This window comes from Heloderma suspectum, chromosome 1 (genome assembly GCF_057233095.1).
Source record: "Heloderma suspectum isolate Gila_16-S chromosome 1, 16-S_ref, whole genome shotgun sequence".
In the NCBI taxonomy this organism is placed as follows: Eukaryota; Metazoa; Chordata; class Lepidosauria; order Squamata; family Helodermatidae; genus Heloderma; species Heloderma suspectum.
Genome location: NC_139458.1, coordinates 321,365,407 through 321,381,916, shown reverse-complemented (window position 1 = coordinate 321,381,916; position 16,510 = coordinate 321,365,407). Strand labels below are relative to the sequence as shown.

The window sequence follows — 16,510 nt, the reverse complement described above, 5'->3', positions numbered from 1 at the left end:
AAAATTTCCAATGGTAGTCAACAGGAAGCATAAAAACTCATTTTTCCAAACCTTAACTCAGATTTGGTGCTGAGCTGAAATGGTCCAACTACAAATTGGCCCAAGTAGAAGCAGGATGTTTTCCAAAATGCTGAATCAGGGTCTGAGTTGAAGTGGGGTGGGGGGTCAGTGCATACTTCGTATGTATGTATGTATGTATGTATGTCTATGCACACACCACACACACACCACATGCACACACCACACACACACACACACAGACACACACACATGAGGTGCTCTTAGACTTGGATATTATGTATATAGATGTGCATGCAAATTTGTGTTATGGGTCTGTGCTCTGGATCTTTTAAGAACCTAGCAACACCCCTGAATCTAAGTAATTATCCAGCAGATCAAATGCCTGTGGGAACAAATACATCTTCAACTTTGAGTAGAAGGACATCAGGCAGAGAACAAAATGTATATTCTGAGGCTGGGTATTCCACCTCAAACCAGGTTCAGCAGCAGAGAAGGCCAAATTATGGCTCGATCTACACTACTGCTTTATAGCAGCATTGACATGCACTGATAACCGTTGGGGTACATTACACATTCTATATACCGCTATTGTAGTTTTATTTCCTGCGTTTTATTCCACATTATCTAAAATACTGCAACAAATGTCATTGTGTGTCCTACGAGGTATAAATGCACAAGACGGATATAGCGTTATCATGTAATGATATGTAATGATATAATGTAATGATTGTAATGATATGATACAAGGTGTAGATCTGGCCCATGTGTTCCTGACAACCAAACTGGATGGCAGTAACTCATGAACTCATGCAACAGGAGCTCCTGAGATGATCTGAGAGAGCAGGCAGGCATATATGTAGGAGGTGCACCTTTAAGTATACTTAATGCATTTATTTAGCAATCAGCTCCTCTTAAGAGTGCAAAAAATAACACTTGCCCAGCTCACACAAATTCATTAAAAGTTTATGCTTTATTGAACTCTGCCAAACAGGGAACCAGACTAAGATGCACAAAGTATTGTTTCAACAGATCAGCCTTTGTTATAAGCAACATGACTGAGCAGTGTCTTCAATAGGGGGCAGCAGGGTCATGGAAATGTTGAAGCACCAACAGCACAATCCTATGCCTGTCTACTCAGAAGTAAGTCCCATTGCATTCAATGGCACTTACTCCCAAGTAAGGGTGTATATATAACATTGGAGTCCAAGTTACTTGAACAAATAAGAAATCACCAAAACAAAACAAAACCAGGTAATAGAAGAGGAACGTACATCTTTCTGAATCTGAGAACCATAAAAAGACTCTGGACTTTCCACGGTCAGCCAAGTGTCCAGTGCAAGTTGAAGTACATGTTTCTCCAGATTAATTGCCTCATTGGCTGTCTTTGGCCTACAGATTTGCTGGAACTCCTGGAGGACATGACCCAGAGCTTTAGGAATTAAAGATACCAAGCCAAGGGAGGGGTGGAACTCCAATAAATAAATGTTCTTCAAAGCCGTACTTTAAAAAGGGGGGAAAGATAAAAAGAATTATCAAAAGGTAGTATTGTGACATGAATAAAGTGCTCTTGTTCTAAAAGCGACCAATAGGACAAGCATTCAGAATATCATCTTCTCAGTTAAGGGGCCCATCTACATGGGAGGTTTTCGCTGATACTGCTGTGGCTTAAAGTCATTAGGGACACATGATGTCATGGCTACTCTGCAGCCACCCCGGAATTTACCTGTGGGAAGCCACATTTTTGCAGAGTACTTTTAGTCCATTGTTTTTCCTTAATTCGGCTCCCCTTTGGTTCAGCTGCTCTGCGGCCATCCATCCGTTTTAAATTTTGAATGATCGGGGCATTCCTAGAGGTCTGCTTTTCACCTGGCCCTGCCCTCGGTAACCTAGGTAACTAAAGTAACTCACCTGCCTTTCCAACACATCAAATCCCTAGAGCACTCTTTCAAGCCTTCAGAATCACCCTGCACTTCCTTTTCACCAGTGGGACTAATTAGCCTCCCTGATTTATTTATTTATTTATTGCATTTATACCCCGCCTTTTTTCCTCTTGCAAGGAACCCAAGGCGGCTTACATGATCCTCCTCCTCTCCATTTTATCCTCACAACAACAACCCTGTGAGGTTGGTTGGGCTGAGAGTGTGTGACTGGCCCAAAGTCACCCAGTGAGCTTCCATGGCCAAGTGGGGACTAGAACTCGGATCTCCCAGCTCCTAGTCCAACATTCTCGCCACTACACCACGCTGGCTCTCATGATGATGCACTTCTCTGATGTTTGCATTACTTCACTTCCCCGATGTCATGTTAAATCACATGCTCGATATTGTGTAAAGTCACTTCTCTGATGCATAAGAGCTTTATTACAGTAGCGATCAGGGGAGGTCATGGGATCAAGTGAGCCTGTCATTGCAAGCAGGGAGAAAGTGCCCAGAGGAGGGAAAGGGGGGAGGTGGAAGCTATAACTCCGTGACAGTTTGCTGGAATGGGGAGAAATGGGGGGGGGCTGCTCTCAGGGGGAGCCTTTAGATGCTGCACTGGAGAATCAGGGATTCTGGCTTCTTCAGGCAGAAGTGCACACTTAGGGGAAAAGGTGGGGAGAAGAATAACTTCGTGACAGTTTGCTGGAACAGGATGAAATTGGGGTAGTGGGATGCTGTCATGGGGAGCCTTCAGATGTTGTACTGGAGAATCGGGGATTTTGGCTTCTTCATGCAAAAGGAGGGGAGCCTGGACAGGGGCAGGAAACAAGCCTCTCTCATTGACTGAGCAGCCCCTACCAGGTTGATAACATTCTGTTCTACTCACCCCCCCAAACCCAGAAGTATGTTCCTTTCAAGCGCTATGTGACTCATGAAAACCGGATTTTAAAGGTATAGTACACTTGTATTTTCTTGCTTCGCATGTCCCTGACAAACTAAAGCCAATTCCATGAAAATCTGGATAATACTCCAACATGCTTCTCATTCTGTTGTCATGAAGATCCCCACCAGGTCAGGATAAAGAAAATTAACTAAGCAACCCAATGAAGAAAATAAAAAATCACACTTATAAGATGCCCTTCACCATGAAGCACAGTGAAATGAATGTAATAGTTTGAACTGGACCAACTTGAAATCAGATCTATTCATTATAGGAGTTAAAAAAACATAAACCTTTATAAAAATGGAAGGTTTGGAAGATAATGAAGAATTAGAAAACAAGACTGTGTACATGCATATTATTAATCCACAAATAATTGTATATGTACATACAATTACGTGCATGCAGGTAACACAATTAATTTTGTTAAGCATGAGAATGGCAGTGCTGCATGTGATAGCTGAAAAACAAAGCTATTCAGCCATCCAGCTTGATTAGCTTATTGTAACCAGAATAATTCAAAGGGGTCAGAGTGGGCCTTGTTTGTGTAAGATTTTGCTTAAACAAGGACAGTAAAGGTGGACTCCATTATAACGTATGTATTGTATTAATTACTCACGGGCTGTTATTCACAGCAATTAATTGCTTTTGAACTATATATGGGGGGAAACCAAATTCATAGATGCCACCTTTGGGACCATCACGCCAAATCTTATGGTTATATTCACGCTGGTTATCTATCTGAAAGTCAAAAGAAGAAAAATATCTTGTAATAAAATGCACAGATTGCTGGAAGTTTTCTAGAACATGCTGTCATATCAACATTTCAGGGACGTTACAAGAGCTTTGCAAGCAAATAGTCTGGCACACTTGTGTAGTCTGCGGTTGCCAGACTCATCAGCTAGTAAACATACCTTCCCTCCTTTCTCCCACTATCTACAAAAGTTAGAAGAAACATTTGATAAAATTGTATGTATTTTAATATTTATTTTTATATACAGGCACTCTAACATGAACCTTGGACATCACTTGCCCACATTAAAATTTTATTTTCTTATTTGACTGAGCTTTCCTTGCCTTGAGAACTGGTTCCACAGCTGACCTTGGCTCTCTCTTAGCTCAACTGAGCACTAGTTATACCATACACAAACTCAGAATCTATTCACCTGTTGGTTCACTATGTTCCTCACCAACTGTAGGTGAAGCCTAAGGCAAGCACATTCATCTTTATAGATGTTCACAAAATACCCAAGGTGGAAATCAAATCGAGGGCGTCTGTACATGATGTCAGTTATTACTTGGGCCAAAGCAAATCTTTCCTCAGAATCTAAAGCATGTTGGTAGACTTCGAAGTAACTATCCAGAAGCTGAAAAGACATTTGAAACAAAAATAGCCAAGAAAGGTTTATTTTTCGTCTATCCTTTTAAATTAGTTTTATATTCATTTCATATCATAATAATGGAGTCATCTTAATAAGAAATGAATTCTGAGTTTGTGCCTGAGGGAAGATGTTTTACCTAGAACTTTCTGGTTCATCGCTCACAGCTTTAGTCTCTATATCACGCCAGCTCTCAAAAAATTCAAAACAATGATCCAGGCAGCAGTCATACACCTCCATCCATATCATCAGGTTCTCCCACTCACAGTACCTTTCTGTCATGCTGTGACATTGAACTACTTCCATTCAGAGATACTAACAGAAGTTCTTTGCAAGCGTGGATTGTATGTACAATCCAACACAAACATACGCACGCAAAATTGAATGCAGTCCTTATCAGATGCTTAATTTTTTAAAAAAAAGTATGGATCTCTGTACCTGCCATTTATTTTCTAAGAAAGCTGTTTCACAATTCCACAGGTCAAGCAGTACTGCAGATCGATCTACTGATGTATGTGCCCAGTCTGAGCAGCTGTTGCTACTGGAATCACTGCGTGCTTTGTGGCCTCAGAAAGAAGACAGCACAACAGGCATTTTCACAGAAGCAATCAAGCTAAGAGACCACAAACAATTGCAGTTAATGATGCCTGTTTAAAATATCAGCATGCTCCCTTTCCTACCTCAACCCCACTTCTGTGTTTTAATTTAGCAAAAGAATTCCTTGATTCACACAATTCAATATAAATCAGCAGTCTACATACACATAAAAGTTTCAGAGGTCACCAAAGTCAGCTGGGCACTATGGGAGCTCTCAGGCAGTCTATAAATTGTGAACCTACACCAGGGCCCCCCAAAATGGCATCTGCAGGCACCACAGCATCCCCAGATACTTCCCTCAGCATCTGCTACCCCGATCAGTTTTGTGATGTATAGATATAGGACAGTATCCAACTGTGTCATTCTGCTAGCGTAAATAACATGCTAGCAGAAAGTAGGTTCTGAACTATATGCAAGAGGAGAATCCAGCTTATAGGCCCCTTTCAACCCTGCTATTCTATGATTCTACTATTCTATGATTCTAAAGTTACATTCATGCAAGCACAGTTTGCAAGCAAAACATTCAGCAGAGCTCTGCTAACCTATTTGAGTATGCGAAATGACACTGTAGGATACTTCCCATATATATTACTGTGGGTGTGCTGGAAAATGAAGTGCTGGCCTTGAGCTACCCTGCCATCTTTCTTTCCCTTTCCCAGAACGCCTCTGGGCCACATGTGGGCCCAGAGGTTTTCTTAGGAAATGTAAGGAAAATGATGGGTTGGCTGAAGGCCAGTTGCCTCACTTTCCAGTGTGAACGCCTGCTTGCTAAAACTGCTTTTTAAAAAACAAAAGAAGGAAAAGGTCCCCTGCTGCTGCCTGATAAGTTTAGGGAGTGGCAGGCAGCAATTTGGGGGCTGGAGGGCAGCAGTGGGGAGCAACTGTGGGGACTGGGGAGGGTGGTGGTGGTGTTTTGGTGGTGTTTGTATTGGGGGACAAGATGCCAGTATGTGTGTCTATATGGGCACTTTGCCTGTGCTGTGTATATGTCTTTGTAGTGTAGTGTGGTGCATATGCTTCTCTGTGCATTAACAGTTTCCTTTCTGAGAAATGGGTATTTTGTTGTGCTTTGTGGGGTCAAATACGTGGTTTGGCATTGAGCACAGACCCAACATCTACCTTTTACTCAGTTTCTTGGGTTACTTGTCTTCTGTGACTAGCCAAGCCTCCAGGCAGCCATTTTGTGGTTGTGGTGCTCATGACAGCTTTTCAAATTTCTAAATGTGCCCATGCAGCTGCCTTACCTTTCTCTGCTTCGATGTACTGGGTTGCCACAAGTAAAAGCTGCTTTTCTAGCTCTTTCAGGTCTTGGAGGGCTACATCATACATCACAAAAGCCCCTCTCTGATCCTGCGTGTGGATGTATACATGTTCTGCGGTGTAAAAATCATCATGATTTTCTACCTCTGCAAACTCCATAAATTGTGCATGGTGAACCTGTGCAACAAGATTTTTTTTAAAAAAAGAAATGACCAAGTCTGTTGCAAAATATATTACTCAATAAAACCATGCCTTTGCTATATGTGGAATTAAGCGGGTACTTTCAGGGAGTTTGCAAAAGTATGGAGGGGACTGACATGCTGCAGGGTTGGGGAGGGGGAGATTCAATGCTGACTGGCAAGGAGACTTTGGGAATGGAGGCAGGGTGTGCTTGTGGTAGGAAGACCAACAGCTCCAATGTCTATGCCCATGTTGATAATGAGCTTCTGAAAATTTGGGAGATGGTCCCATAATTAGTGAGAAACAAAGCAAAAGTCCTTTATAGATAGAGGCTGGGTTGTTGAATCCTGGGTTGTCATGATATGCAAACTCAGCCATGCTAACAAACCATTGTTTGTTAACCACGAACAATCCAGTAAGAGAACCCATGGTTAGTTGTTGGGTTGTAAACTAAGGGTTGTTTAAGCCATGGGTTGTCATTACATGTGAACCCAGAACTGTTGGTTGTTCATGGCTTGTTTCGCCAGGCTACAAAGACAATAGGCAAGAGCAAACAAAAAAACCAGCCACTCTATGTTCCAGTATTACAGCACCACAAAGGCATTTGGGTTACAGGGAGGGAGCTGGCAAAAAGGGAGGGAAACAAATATCCCAGAGATTGAGAAAACAAACTATGGTTTGTTCGATTGTCTGCCAGACAAACCTTGGGTACAGCAACAAACTATGGGTTAAGTAAACTATGGGTTAGTATTATGTGTGAACCAGGTCAGTGAAGTCATTTACACAACACAACAATGGAGAGTATGGGTTGTCACTGAATCTTGGGTTTTGTTGTATGAATCCAGCCACACCAACAAACCAGAGTTTGTTAACCCCAAACAACCCCCAAAGAGAACCCATTGTTTGTTGATGGGTTGTGAACTCTGGGTTATTTATGGTTAACAAACTATGGTTTGTTAGCACATCTGGGTTCACACAACACAACACAAAAATGATGATTCAACAACAACCCACAACTCAACAACAATCCATATTCAACCCATACTCTGGGTTGTTGTGTTGTCTGAATCAGGGCAGTGACAGGCCTTGTTCAGATGTAATGACAACCCATCAGTTTAAAAAATGATTGTTTAGGGGCTAAACAATCCTGCAGTTAATTCATCAACAAGCCATGGGTTAACCACTGCATTGTTCAGCCACTAAATAACCAATTATGGGTTGTGCAGTAAAAGCGGGAGACGGATTTTTAAACTGATGGGTTGTTACATATGAATCAGGTCACTGTTATCTGGAAGCTGGAAGATAAGGAAAAACAACTTTGTATCAGACACAGAACACCTAAATGCACTTCCACATAGGGCATGTGGACTTGAATTTGTAGTCCATGCTTTATCAGCCTGGATAAATACAGCTTGTCATAAATATAATTAAGCTGGGAATTCCTCTTAAGGCTTCAGTATGTGATGTCCTCTGAAATACAGGATTTAATCTGAGCTTCTCTACATGAGGCTATTAATCACTGTATCTACTTTTGGTTTCATTGCAGAATTGAGATCCGACCTCTACACAAAGAGCTTTCCCTTTCCTGCTTTTCTTCTACTTAACCTCTCGGTGCAGCTGTGCTATAGTGGAATAGTGCAAATATATAAGGAGAAATGGTACTTTCAGAAATAATACCCCATTTTCCCCATTCTAAAAACAAAAAAACAGGAAGTGTTCCAAAAAAACAGAAGCAAAACTGGAGGATCACAACATTGTCTAAAGAGGCTGTAAATAACCGTCAGGAATCATGAGTACACAATAAATCCCTCATGTAGAAAAGCTCTCTGTTGACCCTAGTGTTGCATCTTTTTTTATTTAGATGTACAACTATGGAGACATTTTATGAAGTTATCCAATGCCTCACCTTATAGTCAGCTGGTGTATAATGCATGTAGGAGTGTGAGGCAAGACCACCAAAGGCACCAATGCCCCCCTTGGCTGCATTTACCCAACAAGAATCTTCAGCAGTGGAGATCAGATGGCCAGCACTCAATGCAAGACCCGAGGTGCTGATAGTTAGGGTTCTTTCAACGGATCTGAAGTAGTTGAGGATTCCCAAGCAAATTCTCTGGTACAAATAAATTAGAAGGTGGTGATGATGATGATAACAACAAATAATAATAAAAAATATAGAAAGCTGCCTTATACTTCTAGTACTGTTGACGTTGACTGGCAGTGGCTCTCCAGGATTTCAGGCAGGATTCTTTCCCACCAACCCCCTTCCTGGAGATATCAGGGACTGAACGTGGGATCTTCTGCATGCAAAGCAGGAGTTCCACCACTGAGCTGTGGCCCCTCCATATTCATGCTGCCTTAACAGCCTTGAATAATGTAACTCATGCATGTGGTTTTGAGGATTTTTAAATTACCTGCAATTCTCTGATTCTCAAGTGACGCAAATAAAGGAGACCTGAGTAGGCTCCTTTCCTCATGGTCAGGTCCTTGTCATTGGCCTCCAAGTCCTCATCTAACCCCAGCAGCTGCAAGGTGGTTGTGTAACTATATATTTTTTCCAAGAAGGAGAAACTTAATTAAATCACTGCTTCTCAGAGAGATTTCTAAGCTACATCTGAATTAAATAATATATTTATATTTGCTTTCTCAAAATTAACTCCCTATTGAAATCACTTACATGGAAACCCCCACACCATAATAGCATTTACCAGGGACGGAGGAACATATATGCACAGCCACATGTAAATGCAATCACACATGTGTGGGAAATGCATTAAGGATCTTTAGGTCTCAGGTAGGGTTGAGAAGTTGCAATCCCAATAGGGCATCTTTAACTTTTGCAATGCATACGCAGTGCAAGAGCTTTCCACTGCCATACCTCCTGCTCCGTTCTTTCCATCACTAACCATCCTCCCCCATCCACTGAAGCAGCTAGAACTTCAATTTTGCTGCACAGCCGACAGTGGGCTAGGATGAACCATGGGAACCAGGAAAGTAGGAATGAGAGGTAAAAATGCTCCTGCCCTGAAAGGTAGCCTATATCTCTATCTCTATCTCTATCTCTATCTCTATCTCTATCTCTATCTCTATCTCTATATCTCTATATCTATATCTATATCTATATCTCTATATCTCTATATCTATATCTATATTGGGTGTTGGAGAAATCTGCAAAGGAACATAACGAGTTAGGATTTTCATGAATCCAACCCTTGGATTTTGCAATAGATTGGCTTTCGCCCTGTCGGGCAGATTCCATGGACTTGCAGACTGGTCTTTCTCACTTTCCTGAATTTTGCGCAAATTTCGTCATTGAAAAATACATAAAATAAAAAACCTGGCCAAAAATGTGCATTTCTTCTATAGGCGAAAGTGTGAAAATAGGCATTTGGGGGGAATTTGTGCTTTTTTGCACACGTGAATTTACATAATTGTGAATTTGCACAAATTCAGAAACGAGAAAATCAATTCCAGTGATGGGCAGACGACGGAACAAAGGCACCTGACAATCTGTGAAACACAGCTGGAACAGATTTTACACAATCCACACATCCCTTTATTTGTTTGTTTGTTTATTATTTAATTTCTATACTGCCCAATAGCCGAAGCTCTCTGGGCAGTTCACAAAAAATGTCTGTATCTAAATCAATCAATAAATGGGAAAGACAGAGGATTTTCAGAGTGACCAAGCCTGTCCAAATACTGGTACCTGTACATCTATCAAGTCCAAGAGGAGAAGCAGAGGGAGAGTAAACCAGAAGCTGTGCACTAATGGATAGAAAATAGATTATATAGAGGCCCAGTCTGTGGTATCAAGGGCGTGAGGATGCTGGAATCCTATGTTCATCTGTTGCATAGTACGCTGAAGGAGACTTAAGAGGTTATGACAGCATGCAAGACTACTACAGGAAGCACAGAGAGCTGGACTGGGCATACACAAAAGACAGGATTAAGCGAGACTGTCCTTTGATCATCAACTGTTGAGCAAAGCACATCAAATGGGAGGCAGCAAAGGAATGGGGCAAAGTATGGGCCCCAGCATGAGTGTCCCTTATCAGTCTTTGCAAACTAATGAGCTAGGGTCAGCTATCCTTTCTAGCAGAAGCACACAGATACATATACCTGTGAGCAGAATGTGCCAGTGAGGGACTGAGAGCTTCTGCTGTACTCTGCAGTCAATAAGTTGTACATTTCACACATATACTTTACAATATGTATTTTCATATTGCTATGAATGAATATACTACAAATACATTTTAGTATGAAAAATAAGCACAGCACACAGAGAACCAGCAATATTGGTTTCACCTTGGATCTTTCTTCTTTCTTGAAAAAGTGGAACCCTTGTTAAGGGTGGCATTACCCATGCCTCTATCGCCCATTACTACAGTAGGATCATCATCTTCATCAATTGTTTGTTGTTCCTGCCCATATTTAAGGACTAGTTATTATGGTCCAACACACAGACACATTTTCATTTTTCATGATTGTATGAATATAAAACAATGAACAAAGGAATCTCTGTATCATGGGTGGGCAACCTCTGGCCCACAGAGGATGCCCATCCGGCCCACAGAGCCTTGGGCTCCCTTTGTGAGCCCACTCACTTCCCTCCTGAAGCCCCACTTGCTGGCCTGGAGGCTACCTGGAGCTTTGGGAAGAGGCAGGGAAGATGAAGGACAAGCAAAGCCCATTTCTTCCAGGATGCCTTGGGGCTTCCGGGGATCTTTTGCACTGACCACAATCTACCCCAATTGGTCTGCAAAGGGCTTGTTGAATTACTATTTTTAGACAGTAACAGACTGTTTATTGGGCTTCTAATGTGCCCTTGTCCAGCATCGTATTTTTCTTTTCCTCTCCACCTTTTCTTCCCTTTTTGCCTGATGAAGAGTCCTGTGAAACTTGAAAACTAGCTCACTGCAGTGCTTTGTGCTTTTTTAGTCGATTCTAACCAAAGTATAATGCTCCTGTTTGGATTTTCACAATGCATAGGTCCCTTTAAAGCACTGACACTGCAGAAGCCACCAAGAAGCAATTGAGAGGGAGATATATGTATATGTGTGTGTGTGTATGAACACAGGTCATGTAGGACTCCAATTAAAGTCTACCTTTTAAGTTACATGTGTAACTTAAAATGTAAGCTCAGTTGCACTTACCCCAGTTTGGAGGGTCCTCACTGAACATTATGAAAACTCATTCCGAAGGAATATGCATATTCCCTATAGAGACCTACACAAATATCAGTTTGCACTCCCTCTTCCTTTTACCTGATAGAGTTCTGGGTTGAGGTAAATACTTTTCCAGATTTGATCATATTGTTGTGAATTAGAAGAAGTCATAAAAGCTGAGGTGTTTGGCTTTGGCTGTAGTACTGCTGCTGCTTGCTCCTGGAGAGCCTCCATCACCCGCTCCAAATTGGAAACCTAATTTGTCACAGCAGCTTATATCAATTGATCAAAACAAAAGGCACAACTCAAAATAATATAGACTGAGAGATGGAGGAAGGCAAAGTTTGTATCAGGGAGTATAGTATTCTCCTCATAACCTGGTGCTTTTCCCTTTCTCTCCCAGCAGAAAACACTGCAAGTGAATATCCCCGAACAGGCAAGCTGAAAGAATGTTAGTTTATTTAGGATATCAGTCCAATACTTCACAAAGCCTTTTATAGCTTGATGAGCTCAAAGGTTCTTACTTTTGTGCATTTCCTTAAGATGGGGTGGCCCCATAGATTCCCTCAGGATTAATCTGTTGCATGCCAGTGCTAGGTAGGGCTGCAGCCAGCTGAGGGCACGGCAGGAACCAGAAGTGGATGCGTCAACCTTTCTCTCTTTCTGTCACCCATCCCCCTTCCTGTTCTTCCCCACTCAGCAGGCTGCTGGAGGAGGGATGGATCACTCATCAGAGATTTGAAGCGATTGCTTGCAGAGGGCTTTTGAAATCAGGCTGAGACCCTCAGGTTGTCCACCCACCTTAAAGTATTAGATGGCCTTCAGTTTGGGGAGCTACCACTCAAAAAAGATGTTGATTATACAGTTGGGGAATATCCACAGGAAGCACATTTGAGTGCCTAGGAAACAAGTTACTGAAGGAAAAGATGAAGGACAAATAGACAGAGAAATTGTTGACATTGTACACCAAGGTTATGTAAAAAAACAATGGGTTGGATCTAGGCTAAGTTAGTTGAATTTAGTTCCCATCGAAATCAATGAGACTTAGGTTAAGTCATGACTAACTTTTCCCATTCATTTCTATGGAACCTAAGTTAACTTAGGTTGTAATTCTGTACATGTCTACTTAGAAGTAAGTCCCACTGTGTTCAGTGGGGCTTATTCCCAGGTACATAGTATAGGACTACAGCCTTAGAATGGATCTAACTAATGACTTTTAATTATAGCTAAGGCAAATAAGCTTATATATCAAGGAAAATATATAAATATAGGAGTATTTCAGGAATGTTCCAAATTAGTGGGGGAGAATGTGGAAAGGAAACTCCATGCTGTCCTGAGTAAACAGGGCTTTTGGAGCAAGTGGCTGTAGGATCCTTTCCCAATCAACTATCTTAGATATTTTTGAACATCTTGAAACCTTATTTCTCTGAAAGTAAAATAAATAATATCTAGATGTACATTCTGGGCAGATCACAACACATCTGAGATAATGTTTCATAGAAGTGGAGCCAAGTCACAAATACACCAAGAAGCAACCAATACAAAAAAAAATGGAAAGGAAAAAATATATAACTCATCACTTCTGATTACCTCTAAAAACATTGACTGAAGCTGCAGCAGTTCATCGACTTTTTTCCATTGTTTCAATTTCATTAGAAGCTTTTGTTGCCATGGATCATGTTGAGGTTTAATCTGCTTGTCAGAAAAGAACATAAAGTATAGGTGTGTAAAGGAATATGGCACATACAGAACACACACTGTGCGCCCTAATCCAGCAAGGGTGATTGGTGAAGGTGAACTGTTTTCTGTATGCAGATTAGCTCCCACGGGTGCTATGCAGGGAAGAAAAAACTAGCACCCCACAGATTTCGCCTTGATCCAGGTGTGCCAGAGTATGGTGCAGAAATGACTGTGTGTGCGGATCTCCCCACAGCTAACTGGTTCTGTCCTCTTACACAGCATTAATAACTTTTCCATGAATAATAGCCCTCTAACTCTGTCCAAATATCTCCGATCAGACCATCGTGTTTTTGTTCATGTTTTGCATGCAATTGCATGGATGCAGCCTGTTTGTTCACAAGGCGCTCTGGACTGAGGCGCTTAAGTTCACTGTTAAGTACACAGTGGTTTGCTACTGAGAATCTAGGGGGGTGTCTCCACCAGCAATTTACTCCAAGCTGGCTGCGTGTTGAGGTCGTTAGGGATACATGACATTGTGGTCATCCAGCAGCCCGCCCCCCCCCCCCAGCTTATCGGGGAAAACCTGGATTTCCTGAGACTGCTTAAAGTCCGATTCTTTTCCTTCAGTTGGGTTCTCCTTGGTATAGTTGCAGTCTCAACCCTTGCACTGACCTTGGGTATGCTAACCCTGCCCAGGGGTGTACCTTTCACCGTGACCCTGGTCAAGGGGCATTTCCTGTGTGTTTCCTGTCCCTGCACATACCAATTAATGTCTCCTCAGAAGTAACTCCCATTGTGCTGAATGAGGCTTGCCCTCTCAATGCCCACATCAGAACTTACAGAGATCCCCCTCAATTGACATGGCACAGTTTAAAGTCCAGTTCCCTAAGTGCGGTAAAGCGCGATCTCAAGGCTCTGATTCTCCTTTGTTTGGTTTATTGCCTTAGGAAGTAACTACTTCCACCCTTCATTATAGAGATCCTGCGGGTTAAAATGTGGGCTGGGTTCCCATCTTTGTGTTCTCCCCCGCTCCTTTCCCAGCACAAGCATATGTGTGTCTACTCGGAAGTAACTCCCATTGTGCTCAATGAGGCTTGCTCCTGAAATGCAGGTGCATCTGGACTTTCAGGAGAAAGGAGAAAGGGGGGGGGAAGGGGGAGAGGGGGGAAGCCTCTCTTATTGGTTGAGTAGCCCCTGCCAGTCAGATGACGTTCACTCCAACCCCCGCCAGGAAGTATGTTCCGTGAAGCAATTTTTACTGGTGCAGAGAACCTGCTCATGGAGCCCTGCATGGACCAAAGCACAGCAGAGCTGAATCCTTTTAAGATATCCAGGACTTCTCTATTTGCTTCTCCTTCTGTTGTCATGGAAACATGGCCTGGGAAGTCAAGAGGCTCAAAAGCAGCTTACTGCAGTCTGAACAGACAACCTATCAGTACACTGAATTCAGTTGTTTTTTTACCTTAATAAAAGGAGTCCAGTTGGCTTTCTTTTTCAAAGCCATTTGGGGCCCCACAATACCCCCGGTATCTGATTCATAAACAGGAAATGTTCTCATTGTCTGTTGTTCACTGAAAATGCTTCTGAACTTATGCATGACCTAAGGAAAAAGATGCCCATCAGATTGCAAAAATCAGCACTGGGTTTCCATGGAGCAGTGCAAAAATTAATCTATATAACTACATTATAATATTTCTAGGAAATATCAGTTTGTTCAATGCAGCAGCAGCATCATAAAGACTCTGAAAGAAGCTATTTGCCCTTAAGCATAACTGAAATAAGCATTTAATATCTATTGACTTACAAATGAATTTAATTGGATTTAAATTTCTCTGGAGTTTGCTCCAAATGCCTTATTATTACTTTGGAGGATGATAAAGAAAAATGGAGCATGGGACAGTCAGAATGGAAATAATTACAGTCATAACACTGTTGATATTGAAGTAAATGGTTGTTTGGACTGTTTGTCTTTTAGCCATGGATTTTCAGTGAGAGTAGAACCCACTGAGAGATCAGTCTATTGTACAAGATAGATACTTGTTGTTTAATTGCATGAAGGAGAGTTAAAGTCTTGAAAATGGGTATTCTCCAGTTAGTTCAGGGATTCAGCCAGCCTGGGATTGCAGAGGACAGCTTTCTTCTTTCCTACCCTCTTAAAGCCTTCTCTGCTGCACTATATAGCACAAGAAGGCTCAGGTTTGGGACTGGCTGCCAGCTCCAATCCTGAGCATTTGATTATTATCTAGAGGAATAGGAGTTGTTCTGGAGAGTGGGAAAGGAAAAAAGTGACCTTTTCCCTTACCTTTCTCCCTAACTATCTCTGTATAATACTGGGAGGGAAGTCTAACGTTATAGCATGCATTCAGCCAATCCTAATCCTTCCCTCCAGAATACTTACTTATATGTTGTTAGGAACTTACGCAGGCCAATGTCCACTTTTCCCTCCCTCCCCCCCCCCAGCCCTGGACACCCTGGTGTTGTATGTCTCAAGTTCTCTCAGCCATAGATTGGATTGTTGGATTTGCACAGTCCATCCTTTAGACCCTTTCACCCTCTCATGGGGCAGAAGTGAGAGCTGTCCATAGAATACAATGAGAAATCCAGGATCTTAGCATACCCTGAACTGAGCAGCAATGTGTCTTGTGACTGCCTCCCCCACAAAAATGGAGAGGTTCCTGTCTATGAGGCTCAATGGAAAACCAGAAATTATCTCTCCAGACAATTGGAGGAGCTAGTCTAATATTTTCTTATCCCTATTCCTGCAACATTCCAAAAGCCTGAAAGCTCACTGGATTTTGGCAGGGACTCTTTAAAAAAAAAGTACATATTTATATATTTCTGAGTATCTAAGGCAGGGATGTAGAAGCTTCAGTCCACTGAGTGCTGCATCTGGCCCATAGAGCCCCTTGGGCTCTTCAGGGGACGGGACTTGGCCCAAAGAAGCCACACAAAACCAGGGACTCAGCTGGTGCTGTGAAGAGCAACAAGTCTTCCCAGTGTCGGTTGAGTGGCTTCGTGCAGCATTCGCCACTCCCATGGGGATGCTGTATGCTGCTCAATACCACATACTTCTTTTTTTGTCATAGGAGAATGAAAAACACTGAATATTTTCCAGCCAGGAATCCCATCATGAAGAAAGCTAATGCCAAGACTAATTCCGTTAGAAAGAGAAAGATGTCCAAATTATGTGATTTGCTGGCAAATATTATTGATCTTATGCATGCCCAGGCTTTCCATAATTGTAGCCTTTTTAAACATGGTAGCCTGCATAGCAAATACAAAATAGCAGGACAGGAATAAAGCCATTTGATAAGAGCAGTTGGTGGTCAGGAGATGGGGATATGACAGCCTGATTCAGGACTTACCCAA

The 16,510-nt window shown here is 42.1% G+C and overlaps 1 protein-coding gene across 1 annotated transcript in view; it reads right to left on the bottom strand.

Moving 5' to 3' along the window:
* Window positions 1-16,510, bottom strand: part of LOC146359405 (uncharacterized) — a 109,480-nt gene that overhangs the window by 77,780 nt on the left and 15,190 nt on the right. The window contains exons 8-18 of the mRNA XM_084827266.1: window positions 14,604-14,741; window positions 13,052-13,153; window positions 11,561-11,716; window positions 10,602-10,717; window positions 8,708-8,837; window positions 8,203-8,406; window positions 6,101-6,293; window positions 4,698-4,825; window positions 4,047-4,247; window positions 3,500-3,621; window positions 1,293-1,521 (exon numbers count right to left, since the gene is read on the bottom strand). Coding sequence (XP_084683392.1) covers window positions 1,293-1,521; window positions 3,500-3,621; window positions 4,047-4,247; window positions 4,698-4,825; window positions 6,101-6,293; window positions 8,203-8,406; window positions 8,708-8,837; window positions 10,602-10,717; window positions 11,561-11,716; window positions 13,052-13,153; window positions 14,604-14,741 — 1,719 coding nt within the window. The remainder of the gene's footprint in view (window positions 1-1,292; window positions 1,522-3,499; window positions 3,622-4,046; window positions 4,248-4,697; window positions 4,826-6,100; window positions 6,294-8,202; window positions 8,407-8,707; window positions 8,838-10,601; window positions 10,718-11,560; window positions 11,717-13,051; window positions 13,154-14,603; window positions 14,742-16,510) is intronic.